The sequence below is a fragment of the Pezoporus flaviventris genome, unplaced genomic scaffold, assembly GCF_033815535.1.
Source record: "Pezoporus flaviventris isolate CSIRO_AGI_PZ_B2104156 unplaced genomic scaffold, CSIRO_AGI_Pfla_v1 ptg000007l, whole genome shotgun sequence".
NCBI classification, from domain to species: domain Eukaryota; kingdom Metazoa; phylum Chordata; class Aves; order Psittaciformes; family Psittacidae; genus Pezoporus; species Pezoporus flaviventris.
Genome location: NW_026892555.1, coordinates 12,719,925 through 12,737,141, shown reverse-complemented (window position 1 = coordinate 12,737,141; position 17,217 = coordinate 12,719,925). Strand labels below are relative to the sequence as shown.

The window sequence follows — 17,217 nt, the reverse complement described above, 5'->3', positions numbered from 1 at the left end:
GCAACTTGGCAAGTGTTAAAGTACCAACAGTTTGTGCCACTGTTATTAACAGACATGACCATAAAAAGAACCACCTTCCAAAATTAAGGTAAGTGCAGTCACAGGAATAATTTGTTCACAAGCTTGTCAAGGTCTGCAGTATTCAACATGTCAACACCGATATGCAATCTTAATCTTTAGGAATGCTGACTAATGGGCAAAAGGCTAAACATTGTTTTGCTGTTGAAATCGATTCAATTATCATCAAGGATGTTTTAATTTTTAGTGTCAGACTTCAGTTTATGGCTATTTCTATGATTCTGTGATAGACAACTGAAGTATATATAAGTAGTTCAACTCCTGGCATAACTACAGACAGAAAGGAAACAGAAGGGGAAACAAGGGAAGGAGAGGGCAAAGGCTGCTGACACTGTAGTTTCTCAGAAGAGGCAAATGCCCTCACATTCTACTTAGCTGAGCAGAAAGCAGAATTCATTCAAGAAGTTTAGCTGCTTAAACTCAAGAACATTGTATGATATTGGTTGACAACTCCTTTCCCCAGGAGGTAACAACAAGTAACATAAGCTGTTACTTCATTCAGAATTCTCAGTTCTTAAAACTGTACTTGTTAGGAGATGGGTCTTCTAGAATTATAAACTTTAACACCATTCTGCATTGAGCAACGAGCATATTTTGTCAGAAGAACCCCAGCGGTCTGCTTCTCTGCACACAAGTCCCTATAGAGGAAATAAAGCAGATGACATTGGCATTAGAGATACTTTCATACAAAATGAATCCATGAAATACTTGTAAATATAACAAACCGGATCAGGATATTGGGAGAAAAAAAAACAAACCACGAAACTGTAACTGTTACATAATGCTTCAAATTACCTTAAGTTGAGAACTTGGCTTTGATATTTAAGTGACTGGCAAAACAACATTATTTACTCCAGAAAGAAGGATTTTGGTTTTTACAGGGAGTTGGTTGTTTTTTATTATTACTGTTCTCTAAAGGTTTTCAATCTAGCAAAACAGTTAGCTTTGAACTACTTAATTAGAGTAAATTTAGAGACACTCATAGGGGTCTGAGGGTTACCATCTACATCTGCTCATGTGTATCCTGGCTGAGTATTCCAGGCAGCACTGGAATGTGAGTGTTAAAGAAGGAAAGACACAGCATGGGAAGCCTATACAGTTCTTGTGTCATAAATCTGGAGACTGTTTACAGATGTCAGAAGGTTCATCCTTTGAGTTAAGTATGCCTCAATCAATAGGATCTGCCTTCAACAGTAAAATCAGCTTTTTACACAAGTTTAAATCCAACAAATATTCCCACAGGTAGGAATTCCACTCATACAGAATCCAGTCATTTACAATGGGAAGTATAGTATTTGAGGCAATCATAGCTGATAAGTCAGCTATGCAAAAAGGGAAGAAGATAACACTACTTTTAATAAAGATAAATATATCCTATGATTCTATGATCCTTACTGTATATAAGGGGCAATATCCGGTTCTGTCCACTTTTCCCGTATGCTGAATAAGCTGTTGAATCTTTCCTGATTTCCTTCAGGTAAGTCTTCTACTTTTAGCAGGAAGATGGTCTCTGGTCTTGAGCTTCTATCCACAAGAGCCAAGCCCTGTAGATCAGCATCAGAGAGGAAATGTTAAGGCAAAACAAAATTCCTTCTTCCTGGCAATAATCTGTACAAGTTGCCCTTAAACATCCAAAGCATTCTAAAACTGCACTATGAAAGGCAAAGTGAAAAAGTATCATAAAGGTGCTGTTCTACAGGCAGTGTTTATCACTTCCTATATGACAAGAAGGGAAGGTGAAGTCCACTGAGTCCCAACACCTCTTTGCCTCCTCAAGCAAAAGGATTTTCCCAGTGCTTGCTACTCTGCTGGCTGCCACCCCGGTCTGCCCCACAACAGCTTCAGTTTCTGTTCTAGTTACATTTACAGATAACAGCTGAAACTTTTCTCCAAACAGTGAAATATGCCAGACTTGCAGAAAGCTCAGCTGTCCTGATTCGAGACCACTGGCGCTCACGGAGGATGTAAGGAGTACTTGAATTCGAAAGCTGACACAAGTAATACATCAACAACCATTAATTGATAAAATGTATGTATTACACAAGGCAGGTAACAGCCTACTTCTGAAAGAATCCGTACTTCATGTTTTTACCTGAAGCTGATCAAGCCTTGTTGTCATCCCTTCAGGGACACTTTGTTGCCAGACTTCTTGAAACTCTGATAAATTGAATTTAACTGCATTTTGCAAAAGCATTTGTGCTATAGCTCTGCATATTTTATCTTCATGCATCTCAAAGTAAACCTCCCCTGCTGAGAAACAAAAAACAGGTTATCTTGGTTCTTGCTTTTTGATAAAAGAACAGAGTACAGCCTCATATTTCCATTCTGCTCTACAGTCTTCTACAAAGCAAGTACTCCATTTTTGATTTTCCTCAGGGAGAATCTGACTTGGTATTACGTTGGACAAATGATGGTATCTTCTCAAGTGCAAAATATTCTGTGTGCGTGCAGCACTGCCCCAGCTACAAGTATTAATTCATGTCAATAAACATATCTGCCCTTCATCTTTTCACTTTGCACAGTAACACTTTTTCTTACATCTTTCATTCCTGTTTCAGAACGGCTTGTATTAAAGTGCTTGCTGCCTGTGGTTGAACAATTCAACAAAACTTTCATGTCCTTTATCACCTTTAAATTATCATTATTCCCTTCATCAACTCATATTTTGTTTCACACTGACTTGACTAAAATTCTCTGACCGATGTCAGGCATAAACACTTCCTTTGACTTTTTCAGCCATCTTAACTTCCTGCAAACTTGTTTCTTGTACAACCTGTCTGAATATACTAAGATTATAATTTGTGTCACTCCAACTACTTTCCTTTCTCTTGAAAAGTTGAGTGCAACTCCTACTATACTCAAAGGTGAGCTGAAAGCAACTGTGGGGAAGAATTCAGATTAAGGCACAGAAATATTCTGTCTATATGTGAGATGGGCAATGGAGATTTAATCAATACAATCAGTAGGTCTTGTGGTGCAGTTCAAGGGACCAAAGGCAGATGTCTACTTCAGGCAGGCTGAATTCAGGGAGATCTATGTGCCATTCACTATTTACAATAGCACAATTGCTATTTGTTTAATTGCTTAAACATCCGAGACCTCCTACAGGAGATTCCACCTAAATTTTACTGGTCATCTGTGTTTAGTCACAAAATTATGGTTTGTAGACACCTAATAAATGACTCCCAGTACTTCTGTTAGTTCCTGATTTTTCCCCAGTGTCTCATACAGTTTAATAGTCCTTTTTCCTATGAAACTTTCTCTAACCATTTTACTCAGTTTTATTAACATTGTAGCAAATTGATTTGTTTGGGCCATCCTCAGGATCTACATTTACTCAACAATACCTATTTTCTTTATGCAAAATTAAAATACGCATGCTTTCCCAAACTTACCATCGTCAAAATATCTCCTTCCATAGCTTAGAAGAATGTGTTCTATCATCGATCTGGGGGGAAGGGGGACGGGCAGGAATAAAAAAAAAATCAGAAATCAAGTTTTAAAACTGCTCATTAGACACTACAGAAACAGTTACCAAGAAAATGAAAGAACAGGTATTAGGGGGTGTATGTCAAGGAGAACTGAGGATGTGACATCTTCATGCCCGAAATGAACAAATTCCCAAAAACTTAGAAGCAAAAGAGAACAAAAGGGGACAAAAAGGACAGATAGAAGTTAATTCTGTGTGTTATTTCTGTCATCAAAGGTCTCTTCCACTGTCTAGTTTTAAGTAACAGAAACTAAAGGGCATAAGGAGAATAAGGAAGGCTGACTCTTGCAAAGTCACTTCTTTGCAAATAGAATTGTTTCAGTAGTGTGGCCAGCAGGGTGATACCACACCTTAAATCCTGTGTTCAGTTTTGGGTCCCTCACTACAAGAGAGACATTGAGGTGCTGGAGCAGGTCCAGAGAAGGGCAGTGAAGCTGGTGAAGGGTCTGGAGCACAAGTGTGATGAGGAACAGCTGAGGGACCTCGGGTTGTTTAGTCTGGAAAAGAGAAGGCTCAGGGGAGACTGTCACTTCTACAACTACCTGAAAGGAGGTTGTCCTGAGGTGGGGGTTGGTCTTTTTTTCCTAAGTAAAAAGCAATAGGACAGGAGGAAATGACCTTAAGTTGTGCCAGGAGAGGTTTAGACTGGATATTAGGATATTTTTTCACCAGAGGTGTTATCAAGCACTGGAACAGGCTGCCCAGGGCAGTGATGGAGTCACCATCCCTGGAGGTATTTAAAAAAAACATGCGGATGTGTTCCTTAGGAACTTGGCTTAGTGGTAGACTTGGCAGTGCTCAGTTAACCACTGGACTTGATGATCTTAAAGGTCTTTTCCAACCTAAACTATTGTGTGATTCTATGGCAAGTCACAAATTTGGCAGTTAATTATCACTTACTGATTAGTAGGCATTTTTCTAGAACTCTGGCATAACATTACAGCATAACTGCAGACACTAATACTAAAGCAAGATTTCTTTTTGAGCCAAAAGCCAAATAAATAGCAAATGCTACATACTGTAAACTTTGTTTGAATGGTAATCTTCAATTATTTCATGACTCCAAACAGCAGTACAATAAATTAAACTCTTACAGTCTGGATTTACTAAAACAGAAAACATGCCACATTTCATACGTTATACAAGAGGTAAACTAAACCTTTTTGGCTACCTATAGCTTCAGAACAAGTATTTCAAGATTGCCAGCAATTTACAGCTTAAGTACATGCTACTTCCATAATTTATAATTCAGCAGTGATGTTTCTACTACTAATCAGTGAAAATATTACCAATAGACACTATGGTCAGTTTACTAACCTGTCTAAGCTAGTAACGGCCTTGTATATTTTAGAGGCAAAGAAAAATGTATCATTAACACCATGGTAACTGGAATCTACAGTTGTAAGACCATAATTCTAAGAAACAGTAATTAATGTAATTAATTAATAATGATTGTAAACAATTTTAAGTACTAAATGTAAAGGCTTACGTGGGCTCTAGAGATCCAAGTTCCTCAAGGCAGGTACGTAAAGGAACCTTCTTTAAAGACCAGGACTCCGAGTCTATTAGCTGAATCACATGATTCAAGAGTTTCATCTCATAGTCAAATTCCAGAATTCTCCAATATCCTGCCAAACAGAAAATCACAAATCAAGACTTAGGAGAACATTAATACCTTAATTCTATTCCCCTGTACATATATTACAGGAGCCTGGACATTTAGATCACACCTTTACAAAGTACAGCAGCAACATTCTGGCCTTTTCAGGATTAAAACTTGGAAACAGAAGAGAATAGTAAAAGCAGTTGTAGAGGAGAAAGAAGTTAAATAATCTCTATTATTCATAACTGTTTATGTAGATTAACTGCCACAAATACAAAGACACTACAAATTCCATACAAAGATGAATCAGACCTGGAAAAACTAGTAATTCATTCAGGCATAGAACTGTATGAACGGAAGTGGCTGCACTGGCCCTGAAAAGTGACAGCTCAGGTCCAGGCTAGTACACAGAAATCCAGATGCGACAAAGCACATATGAGGTACAACGGTGTTGTGCAGCTGTACATGACAAGGAAAGGCATCCACGAGATCCTCACCTACCTAATGGGACAGTACAAAGACAACTGACCAGAGGTCTTTCCAGTGGTGCTCAGTGATGGGACAGGAGACAAAAAGCACCAGTTGCAACAAGGGAAATCCCAGCTAGTTATTTCCTTGCAGAGGGTCTAACACAGGAACACCTTGGACAAAGCTGTCCATGCTTGGAAATACTTAGAACAGAACCAGCCAAGGTTACATGCAGCCATGCCATAAAGCAGGGGTTTGGACCTGGTAACCTCCAAAGCTTAGTTCTGCCCTATATTATTCTGTGACTCCAGGACTACTGTCACGTTATGTCCAAGTGAGGGTTAGAATTTGGCCAAGTAAAGGATGAGTAGGACCTGTCCCAAGGTGAGACACTTGCTCTAGTCTTGCCTCACATGGTAGGAAGACCTCCGAGATAAAACCCAGTCTGGGATGAAGAGCAAGCTATGAAAGGGCTAGGGTTACCTAAGGATTAGCTATTTTTATCTCTATAACTGCAACACTCTAGAACTCTTCATCCATGAAGAGGACCGGCAGCCAAAAAAATATTCATGCTATGGGTGGGATATTCTGATGGCAGTGTTTGTAGCAGTACAGAAGGAATTACCCTGGGAATAGCCAGACTGGTCAGCGCCTGCTTGGTTTTATCCTTTAGATCAGCTTCATAGCAGCAGAGAACATAGGAACTATGGAAGCAGACCTTGGTGCTTTGAAGTGACTTGCACCTTGAAAGACGAGGATGTAAAATGGGCCTTAGAAAAAGGAGACACATATTTTGGGAAAAAAAGCAGGGTTGGTTCCTCATAAGCAATAATATTCTTTAAAATAATACCTTCAATTTTGCAGGCATCTATCACCTGCAAATGGTGCAGTATTTCTTCTTCGCTTGCTTGAATCAGACTTAACAAATCTTCTGTTGTATACTGCAGTAAGAGGAAATAAAAGAAATAAACACGTTTTACTCCTCCTTTGCCTCAGCAAAGCATGCTAAATGTATTGTAAGATGTAATGAAGAGTAATGTTCCCCTCCCTGTATACTCCAAGTTTTGTAAGGTTTACCACATTCTGAAACCTTTCCTGTAACTTACATTTTCTCAAAGAGTTATGCAATAGAAAAGCCAGTCTAACTACAGGGAAGTCTTTGTGCCATGCACAGGCAATACACTTGTATTCCCAGGATGTCAAACTAGCACAAGTAGGCATCTTAAGTAAGGTATACCAGGAAGAATGAAAAGTAAATGTGTTCTGTTTTTCCTAAATCACTTATTTTAACTTGTGAGATTCAAAGAATAGGCAAACCAAAAAGCACTCATCCCTTTTGGACAGATGTCAGAACTCCACCTTAGTACCTCCACTGAGGGAAAGATTCCTCCAGCATGACCTCAACAGATATGTGTTTTGGTGTCTGGTAACCAATTAGCAGACACGTAGTACAGCCCTAGCCATAATATGAACAGCTTCTTGCAGAACAGTTACTTGGAGAGATGAGTACTTGTAGAGATGATAGGGTGCTGTAGATACTGTCTGTGGTAAAGTTTTAGGAGATATAGGATGAACAGAAGGTATCATGAGGAATGAAGTATAAGGAAAGAACAGACTTAAATCCGTAGGAGACAGGGCTTCATAAATTCTTTTATTCACCTTACAGCCTTTTTAATCAACTTTAATATTAAAGTTTTGTTGATTATACTGTAAGAATAGTTCTATCAGAACAGAAAAAATAAGAGTTAAGTACCTCAGATCCATTAGACTATGGGAACACAAATGGAAGAAATCAATACTAAGTTTGGAACAGCCACATGTTAAAAAAAAAATTTAATAAATACAGAAAGGTCTTTGCTTTTTGCAGTACCATTCCTATTAAACATCATCAGGCTAAGCAGCACTGAACTCGCAAGAGTATTTCAGCAAGGGATGACCATATTGTACAGTACTTAAACACTGCTAGTAATTGAGACTAAACATATCCCAAGAGTCATTTGTTTTCAAATAACCAGTGGCAAGATAAGAATTGTCTATCAGCTATATCTAGTTTTCTCCAGTAAGCTGATATAGGAAATATTCTCCTTCAAAACAGAGAAGGATGGTCCTCAAACTAGGCATTAATGTCTGGGGAGACACTGACATGTTTTTATAATAGTTGTTCAATATTAGCAATAAATATTATTCCACATGACTTCCTTTCTCCTCCCTCCCCCCCCCCCCCCCCCATTGCTAGTCACTTTAAGCCCTTTTTTCTCTGCCATCCCCTGTTCTGTTGTATGTCTCTCTACACCTAGACCAGAATAGATGGGAGAAGGCAGTGCTGGGGGAAAAAGATTCCGAAACTGTTCAAAAATTAGTCTGTTAATAGTCCAGAAAAAGAGAGGCAGCATTTTTCTCCAAGGGAGAAAAGTACCATCTGTGTTTGTACATCCAAGCACAGATGGTTTGGTAGTATCAGCTTCAACCAAGTGTCAACATAAAATACTTTTGAGCAACCATTTCTGGTTTTAAAGTCAAAACTAACAAAACACCAGGATTTTTATCAGCCTTTTATCTGAGATCATATGCTGCACAGTCCAGGGCTCTCAATTACTCTTTAGATCCTAAACTGAATTTCCTGGAAACAGAAAAGGGCAGCAGGACAGGATTTTGTGTTTTCCCTTCTTGTAGCATCAGTCTTATTCTCTGCCACATGCCATCCTTATCATGCATCTCCTTGCATGTCATATGCAACTCCTTGCTTCTTCACATCATGAATTACTGACGGGCAAATGATTTGCACATGGGTGTTTTCCTTTCTTGTAGTGTCAGTCTTCCTCTCTGCCACATATCACCCTTATCATGCATCTCCTTGCATCTAGTATGCAACTCCTTGCTTCTCCTTCGCATCATGAATTACTGATTGGCAAATGGGTGTCCTCCACACTCATACACGACACGTCATACATTCACACCCGAAGAAGGAAAGGCTGAATTACACCTTAGTGGCTATATAACTTTCAAGGAATTTAGAAAAGGTTCTGGAGACTGTCTTCAAGAAACTTCCCAATTGAAGAGGGAAATCTCTTTCAGTGTCCTTCCTTTTCCTCTCTTTGCTAAAAACCCAAAAAGGTTGCTTACCTGCCACTCAGCAAAAGTGCTAATAATCACCAATTTGTATAGGCTTAAAAAATTAACTCAAAGCAGCACTGTGAAACATGGGAGGAAAGGCATTTTTCTAGTTAAGAATATATCTTAACTTTAATCTGGCCATTAACAATTACAAGAAGGTAATTCACATAGCTGACTGACCTTTGAAAAGGTCGAAGCCTGATCCTTCTGACTATCTGGCCCTCCATAGGGATCTTCCATTAAAAGCTTTCTCAGTTTCTTCAGTTTTGGTCGGCATCTCCTTAATTCCCAATAGTTATTGGAGAAACCAGCAATCTACAAGAAAAAGCAAAGACTCTTAAAACATTTTAATATAGCATTTGGATTCAAAGCAACTTATCAAAAATGATCAGCAAAATGTGGTAATCTCGTCACTGAGAACAAGTGCTTCAGAAGGGTAAAATACAAGAAGTTATAGAGAATAAGAAAGTAGAGAATTAACACAAACAAACAAAAGCCCAGAAAGACACACCTGTGAATGAATAATATTACAAGATGCTTGATCTGCATTCAGCTGTTCTGGAGTTTTGCAACCAGGAACAAACAGCAGCATATTTGAGGTATCTGCTATTTTCATGTCATAGGTTTTATCTTTGCTGCACAACACTGCTTTTTCATCCTTTTCACCACGGATTACTAGGCTGGAACAGAAACATCACAAAAATAAAGATGTATTTTTACTGCTATTTCAGAATGAATAGCTATTAAACTTGTCTGATATTTTTTTGTATTTATACATTGGTAAGGAAGTTATAAAATGCAGTTCTATTTGGTAACAGCAGTAACAGCACACCAAAATAGAAAGATGTAATTATCAATTAATCTAAAATATCTTAAGTATGTTTTCTCCTTTCCGAGTTTTCCCTCTCTGAAAGACAATTCAAGGTATTTACGCAGATCAATTTTGAATCACCTCATCTGCCTATTCACACAACCCCCCCAAGCCTAATTAAGTGTTGTTTAAAGCCTGAACTAGTTCACTGATATTTGAAATTAGATTTCAACTTCAGTTGTTCTTTAACATGGACTGAAACTGGCTAAATATGAAACAATAAAGTAAACACAAATTCTGTCTGTTGTGCAGCACCCGTCAGATAATCCCTTCTCAATAACACGTATGTTTTCTTGCAAGTAATTCCAAGCAGGAAAGAAAACCATCTTCTAGAGCATTTCAGGAGAAATAATACAAACCCCCCTCTCCAGCTCACATACCTGATTAAAAAGAGATTCTTAATGAGGACGTGGTAATACCACAGCAGGGGAACATTGAGGTCTTCCCAACTATTTGAGGCTATTCTCATTATAAAGAGTTCTGATATTGTCTCATTTAAATGCTTTTATTATGTCACCGGCATTGCAGCAAAGGTAAGATTTTTAAAACCGTATCAAAAACTTACCTAGAATCTGCTCTAGTCCAGAGTTAGATGCCAGGCAATCACCCCATGAAACGCCTATGCTAACACTGTACATCTTTTGCTGTTTCTCTCACAGGCACCCTGCCATCCACCCGACCTCAACAGTTCCAGCGCCTTTCCTAAACCCAAAGTGTTTGGCCCCTATATTTATAGGCCTGATGAGAAACTCTTCTCCGTTTTGGCTAAAGGTCTCCTCAGCAGCAATTTTTCCATATGTAAATAAATAAATGAATAAAACGCTTCTTAGGTGTTACTAGTATAGTTTTCCGTGTAACAGAGCCAGGTTTAAGGGACAGTTACATCGTCACGCAAACTGTTTTAGAAGAACAGAAGTCTGGAAAAGGCCACGTTTAAAAGCCATCAGTTAAAGATGGAACAGCACAGCCCTGCCCCATCTCCATCCTCACGCACAGCGGGCCGAGCCATAAGGGTGAAAACTCCCGTCTACCGCCGCGGGGCGGGCTTGCCCCGGTCCCTCAGCCTGGCTCGGGTCGCCGTCCCGGCCACCACGGCAGCTGGGCCCCAAGAGACGACGGGTGGAAGTTGCCACTATCGCCAGGCCGCGCCTCGCCTCAGCGGACAAGTCCCACCGCTCCCGTACCTGCATCCCGCCTCGATCTCTGCGCAGAGGCCCGGCTCCAGCTGCAGCAGGCAGCACCCTCCGGCGGCCGCCTGCGGCCCGAAGCTGAGGCAATGTACTACCGGCAGCAGCTCCGCCGGGTTCACCTTGGCCGTCTGCAGCGTCGCGTCTACCTCCGCGCGGTTCCGCATGGCGCCCGCAGGCCGACCCGTTCCGAACCCCGCGCCGCAGCGTTATCCCGCCCCACGCCGAGGCGGTGCCTGTCGCGGCAAGGGGCGGGACGGCGCGGGAGGCGGGCGCAGGCGTTGGGTTGATTCTCTGGTTGACTGCCATTCTCCTGGCCGTGGCCAGCGGGGCGGGCGGCAGCACCCTTGTGTGAAATACAACAAAACCAGACCTGATGTATGAGTCCCTACCCAGCTCTGACAGAGGCAGCACCCTCTGGGTTCTTCCTTAACACCGCTGCATGGGAGCAAGGGTGGAGAGAGGGAGGCCAACTGCCCGAGCCACAGTTGCAGTGTGGAAGTAAGTGGAGAGCACCCACCAGCATCGCCCCATCTCTGCTTCTCCTGTCACCACAGGTGCGGGGATAGCCTGACCGAGAGCAAGTATCTGACAGCGCTCGTTGGCACATGGTCCCTTAGGAAAGGCTCTGCATGGTCTCCATGAAGGGGTTCATGTTGTGGCCTGGCCTAGGGTATGGCAAGTGTGATTATTGCAATGAAAATAGTCTGCAGCTCAGAGGTTCAAGAGGAAATCTACTGACATTCTTAAACCATAAGTGAAACATGAAGCAGAGGTTCAGAAGACAACAGCTGGGTACCACTGGGAATTAGTCCTCTGCAAAAATGCCTCTTCCCTGTCTTGTCCAGGACAGCTGGCTCCCCAAATGCCAGAGTTCTTGCTGCTAATGCACCTAGCTGCCCTAGCAGACCGCTAGGACTAACACAGGCTAACAGCTAACAAATATTCATTAGCTAATAAATAATTACTTTGAGCTCCAAAGTTGTGTATATCAATTTGCAGAGTCTCTCTGTGTTTGGTATAAACCTGCACCAAATGACCCAGACAACGAGGTTGTACCATGTTCGTGCTGGAACCAGAAGCAGGAGCCATTGGGATGGAGTTGGCTTGGCTCAGTACCAAGCCCAGCAGAGAACAAATGTTGCTGTATGTGACTGAATCAGGCATCTGCCTTCAGAAGGTCCTTGGAGAACTGTAATTGGAGAAAACTTTGAAGTTACGAGGCAGTTACCTTTATCACATGTGCAGGGGCTTGGTCAAAGACTCAGCCATCTGCCATATTTTTGTACTTCATTCAGTTATTGGAAGGTGGAAATACAGTCGTGTACACAGGAAACGTGAGGTACTCTGACTTTAGCTAGCTTCTGCTAATGTGTAGGTGCAAACTGATATGTGTACAGCCTTATTTGAGACTGTTACATTTTACTTTAATGTAAATCTGTACCTGCACACCTCAAAGGTAAACAAGAAAATCACTGTTCTACCAAGTAAATGCTCACACAGTTACTAGCTGCATAAATAGCAGCATTCATTATGCTGGGTTTAATTTATACCTTAATGTGTACAATTTTCCAGTGACCTTGCAAGCCTGCTTCTTCTCCTTCTTCCTTTTCATTCTGTGGAATAAAAAAGTGAGATTCTGATACAGCCAAGGAATTGAATCCAAAACATGAATCACAGAGTTTATCTCTTAAGAGCTCTGCCGCACAACAAAAACCCAGTGGGAAGAAAATCGCTGAATGGTATTCAAGAGTTGGCACAGATCTATGGTGAGGAATATTTGTAGCCGTTACTAGTTTTTCCAACCAGTTTTGTTTGACCTAGTAGTTCTGGTTATAAATGTTTCTTAGTTTGTTTCCTAAGGAGCGGAAACATGTATGCTTGTGCTGCCTGCCATCTTTCTCTGCCTGTCCTTCACAACTCTGGAAGTTGCTGCTCAAGGTCAGGGAAATTTGGCAAGTAAAGTTCCTAGATGTTTTGTGGAAATCGATGGCTGGACAGTACATTGGTGCCCTTACTTACGGGAAAGCAGCTCTGATCCATTCTGAGAGGCAGCAGCCAAATGGCCTATCAGCAAAAACATGGACATAAATCTATAGGAAACATGTTTCATTTCTCAGGAAACAGCTTGTATTATGCTTCTGTTTTCACCAGGAATGCTTTAGAGCAGTGACCTAACTGACGAAAACTGCTTTGTGTAGGAACTCATGAAGTTAGTTTCAAGAGACACAGATGAATAATTTAAAAAATTTGGATTGCAGAGAAAATGAGGAGATTCTGAACTACCAATGTTGCTGTCAATTTATAAGGAAATGCTATGGCAAGGGAGCTTGGTAGGATCTTGACATTATTTTATAATGATCAAAGAAAGGAAGTTCAAATAACCCTGAAGCTCCACAGCTAAGACATAAAACAATGAACCAGGAGATAACATATGGTACAACAGTGCACATTACCAGTATCAGGCTCTAGTTATCAGGCAGCAGGAAGATGACTTCCCAGGTGTGATTTCAATTCAAGTGGTTGGGAGCTTTACAGTAAAATGTAGTAAGAAAATTGGGCTACATGAAATTAAGTGTTTAAATGTCAAAGATATACACAATATAAACTTACGAATGTCCTTCAAAGCATAATGAAGGTGTCTGTGAAAACAGAAAGATAATAGAGCCAGCACTAGAGAAACTGGCACAGCATCAGAGTTGAATACAGTAACACGTTATCAGCCTGATGATAACTGCACAATTCACAGTTGCAGTTCTTGGAGATTATTCCACAGGAGAGACAGAGTTTGATTAAAGCTTCACAAACCTTAGTTCAAGGATTTATTTTTTTTTCATCTGAAATGCCCTCTGCAATATTGAAAATTAGCATGTATGTTACATTTCCTCTTCATCAGGGATTGTAGCAATAGAACAAGGGGTAATGTGTTTAAACTAAAACAGGGGAAGTTCAGGTTAGATGTAAGGAATTTCTTCCCTGTGAGGGTGGTGAGGCACTGGAACAGGTTGCCCAAAAAGTGGTGAATACTCCATCCCCAGCAATGTTCATGGCATTCACATAGCTTGAATAATAATTGTCTGGTCTGTCTCAAATGTAAGAACTGGGGAATACCACTGAAATTAACAGAAATTTATGGGTAACAAGAGAGAAGACCTTCCTATACAACGCATTGTGGAACTTGTGAGATGTGGTGAAAGTCAAAATGAGTGTGATGCACAAAAAAGTTAGAGAAGTTCATAAAGGTTGCATGTGGTTGTCTCTGCTAATTACAGTGTTCAGGTTTTAGTTGTAGCTCAGGACCCTAAAAAAACTCAGACCCCCTAAACCACCAGAGCACACACTCTTCTGTTCTCCGCTGGAGTTAGTTATTGACTTAGACATATTTTTTATTTATTTTAATTTTTTTAATTAATAGTTAAAATAGCAAAGAGGTGGCTTACATATTCTATGTTTCAGACACTGAATCATTTGTAATCTCATATCCCAGTAAAACCATCACACCTGCTCATGCCAGTCAGCAAAGAACCAGAAAGCAGGAGATAATGAGTCCAAGACTCAAACAGGGAAAATTTTAGCCAGTTACTAGAATAGCCAGATAGCTCGTCCACCAGAGATAAATTCTGTCTTGTCACTCTTAATAGGCCAACAGGGAGATACGAAACAGTTATATTCAAGTTAGGAGAAAATAAATAGTCATAATCAAACCTAAATACTTGTGTAAACTCTACAATAGCTTGGATTATCTCAGTGACATCAAATTGGCTCTGTGCTGGAAACACTGAAGAAGAAACACTCGAAGCTGGAAAACACATGCCAGAATAGCCAGGGCACAAACACTATCAACACAGTTAGGAAGTGACTGAGAATTCTATGGTATACTGGTGCAACAAGCAAAAACCCGGATGCCCAATGCTTATGAGACAGCTAGCGCTTGGATACCCATTTCCTTGTTACATCATTTCTCTACAAGGACAGCACATGTAATTGCAAATGTAGCCAGAGATCAGCCATGTCACACTGGTGTAAGTCATGATGAGGTGATAAGGTGGGGTAGATCTGAACAAGCTGATATCTAGCTGACATTCATAGCATCTCCCAGCTTCAGCCAGTCAGCCAGGACATTCTCAGCTACAGAGCGCATCCTCACAGTGTGCACACTGGTGCAGTGGGTGGGAAGGCGCTACAACTTCTGTCAACATTAGCACGAAAGAGAAGGACATTGTCAATTATAGGGACACCATTCCCTTCTGGTCTTACAGTATATGACAGGTGTGCATGTCATGTAATACATGAGTACATCATTAAAATCTTTTGGGCCATCTACATTTGCTAGATAGATCCTCAGACTGCTTCTAGAATAGCCACAGCACATACTGTAATTCAGACTCAGCTGATCTTGCTAGTTGGCAAAACTAACAGCAATACTTTACTGTGAGCCCTAAAATTTAATCACATAACACACCAGGTATTACTAAAGCCTATGCCTAAAGCATGAATGTTTCTGTATCTGTTGGACTTTTGATATTTTTCCGTGGACATCCTAACCATCTGATTTTTTTCTCCTGCTTTTGAATATTACAGCTTGTCTTGAGGCCAAACATTTTTCCGTTGTAATCACTGCGTCAGTGAGCAGCTGGAATTTTTTCTTACAGCTCTGTGAGTAATGATCAGTAGTGAGTGTATCACAAGGGATATCATATGCTATCACATATGCTGGCACAACAGAACTAACTTTCTATTCATTGGATGTTTTAGCCTCTCAGATCTCCAATTACTCCTGACTCAGAAAATAAATTCATTGCCTGTATAGTTAGGAGAGATCTTTGTCCTTTCATCTTCTCCCACCTACCTGCTGGAGACTGGATCATCAGTTTTGGTGAAGCCCTTACCTAACAGAATTGCCTCTCTCCAGGAAATCGTTTGGTAAGTGGGTGATGAGGCTGTTCTCATCATTAACTCCTTCACAAGAGATGCTGTGTGAAGCTTGAGGGGAGGTACCTCCCTCTGGAAAGCTAAATGAATTTCCGCCTCAATTTAATAATTTGAATGAGAGAAACATAAAAAGCAATTAAGAAACTTAGAAATCTTTGATTTAAAATTCTGTGCAAGTTTCGTTCCTGGGGAAATAGGCACTCGGGTCTGACAAATTGGGTTATAAGAAAAGCAGAGGTGTAGCTGATCCTGTTCCGTGGTGGGCACATCCAGTAAGTGGGTCTCCTGGGGTGCATCCGGGCCAGTTTTCTATACTATATACATCTTTAAGAGTGACAATTCAGAGGGCTCCTCTCCAGAGAGGGGAGTCAGAGCAGGCAGGGAGGAAAGGTCTCATCTCTGTGCTGGTTGCTGTGGAGACAGGCAGCATCCCACTGTGAAGGTGGTGTAATACAGAGGGAAAAATCTCTGAGGGACATCACAATTTACCCCTTCAACCTCCTACATCAGCCTGGCTCTGTTGCTGCTGTCTTCCTCCCAGCTTCCCTTCCCTTCCTGATTCTCTCCCCCTCTTCAGCTCAAGTCCCACTTCTGTTCTTAGTGGGACTTCTCTTCATTCCTTTTCTATTCACAGCTCTTTTACCATTTTATCCTCATTTCCTCTGGGTGAAAGCACCTTGGTGTAGTTTTCTTCCTGGACACAACTATAGACTGTTTTTCTGATGCTCTTCTCTCTGCTAAGATGTTGACAGCAGGGCAGTGTTCCCACTACAGTTCAGCCCTTGGCAATATTGTTACCTGGTTCTGTATTTTAAGAGATCTGTATTTGTTCTTATGATAAACCCTTGTTACGTTTCTGCTTTATCCCAGTTATGTTTGTTGGTGCCTCCTTCTTCTACCAGTTCCTTTTGCACCCAGTTTCCCTGATGCACAGCTGCATCAAAGCTCATTCTCCATAAAGAATTCTGGTTCTCTGTAGCACCAAAACCCCCTTTGCCTTGGTTCAGTAAAGGGACTGGTCATATCTGATCATTTTACCATATCCCAGCACAATGTGGTTATCTGATTTATTTTAGAAGCGTGCTCTGCTGAGTTTGTCTCATTGCTTCAGCATTCGAAGAAATCCATAAATATTTTGAGTACACAGGAGGTGCCAGACAAACACTTCCTTGGAAGGTGCTTTCATAGTAGAGTCAGGGTTTTACTGACTTAAATTTTTTATTTTGACTAGATTAGGTAGTTACCTTGGTGTTCATTGCAGAGGGAAACTTATGATGGAGTCAATTATGTTTGTGTTTGTAATCCGGTGCAGAGATTATATTATCTATAGATTATTCCCTTATAAAATTGCCGTTAATTTGATTTAACAGTTTTTTTCTTCAGTCGAGCATCAATTCGCAATGATTTTCTAGTAGGCATTTTCATACTTAAATTCTTGAAAGGACCACAGGGTGGCAGAGTGATTCAACACCTA

At 40.8% G+C, this 17,217-nt stretch overlaps 1 protein-coding gene across 3 annotated transcripts; it reads right to left on the bottom strand.

Moving 5' to 3' along the window:
- Positions 1-300: 300 nt before the first annotated feature.
- On the bottom strand, positions 301-11,058 carry DSCC1 (DNA replication and sister chromatid cohesion 1). 3 transcript variants are annotated; one of them, XM_061447820.1, is made up of 9 exons: positions 10,190-10,319; positions 9,265-9,433; positions 8,934-9,068; positions 6,490-6,580; positions 5,058-5,196; positions 3,474-3,526; positions 2,171-2,328; positions 1,474-1,622; positions 301-716 (listed from the first exon to the last, which is right to left on the bottom strand). In XM_061447820.1, exons 2-9 carry the CDS (start codon positions 9,367-9,369, stop codon positions 608-610), a joined length of 939 nt encoding a protein of 312 aa, XP_061303804.1. In that variant the 5' UTR covers positions 9,370-9,433; positions 10,190-10,319; the 3' UTR covers positions 301-607. The 3 variants fall into 3 exon arrangements, with proteins under 3 accessions (XP_061303804.1, XP_061303801.1, XP_061303802.1); XM_061447817.1 differs by lacking the exon at positions 10,190-10,319 and adding an exon at positions 10,809-11,058 and having other exon boundaries at positions 302-716; XM_061447818.1 differs by lacking the exon at positions 10,190-10,319 and adding an exon at positions 10,809-11,058 and having other exon boundaries at positions 302-716; positions 2,171-2,325.
- Positions 11,059-17,217: the final 6,159 nt, after the last annotated feature.

Bases quoted from the DNA above. Each gene is read 5' to 3' on its own strand.
- DSCC1 (XM_061447817.1), bottom strand. From the start codon at position 10,978: ATGCGGAACCGCGCGGAGGTAGACGCGACGCTGCAGACGGCCAAGGTG. The intron at 6,581-8,933 runs GTCAGTCAGCTA...CTCTTACTGCAG, and splicing joins AGGCTTCGACCTTTTCAAAG to TATACAACAGAAGATTTGTT. The intron at 1,623-2,170 runs GTAAAAACATGA...GCTGATCTACAG, and splicing joins CAAGGCTTGATCAGCTTCAG to GGCTTGGCTCTTGTGGATAG.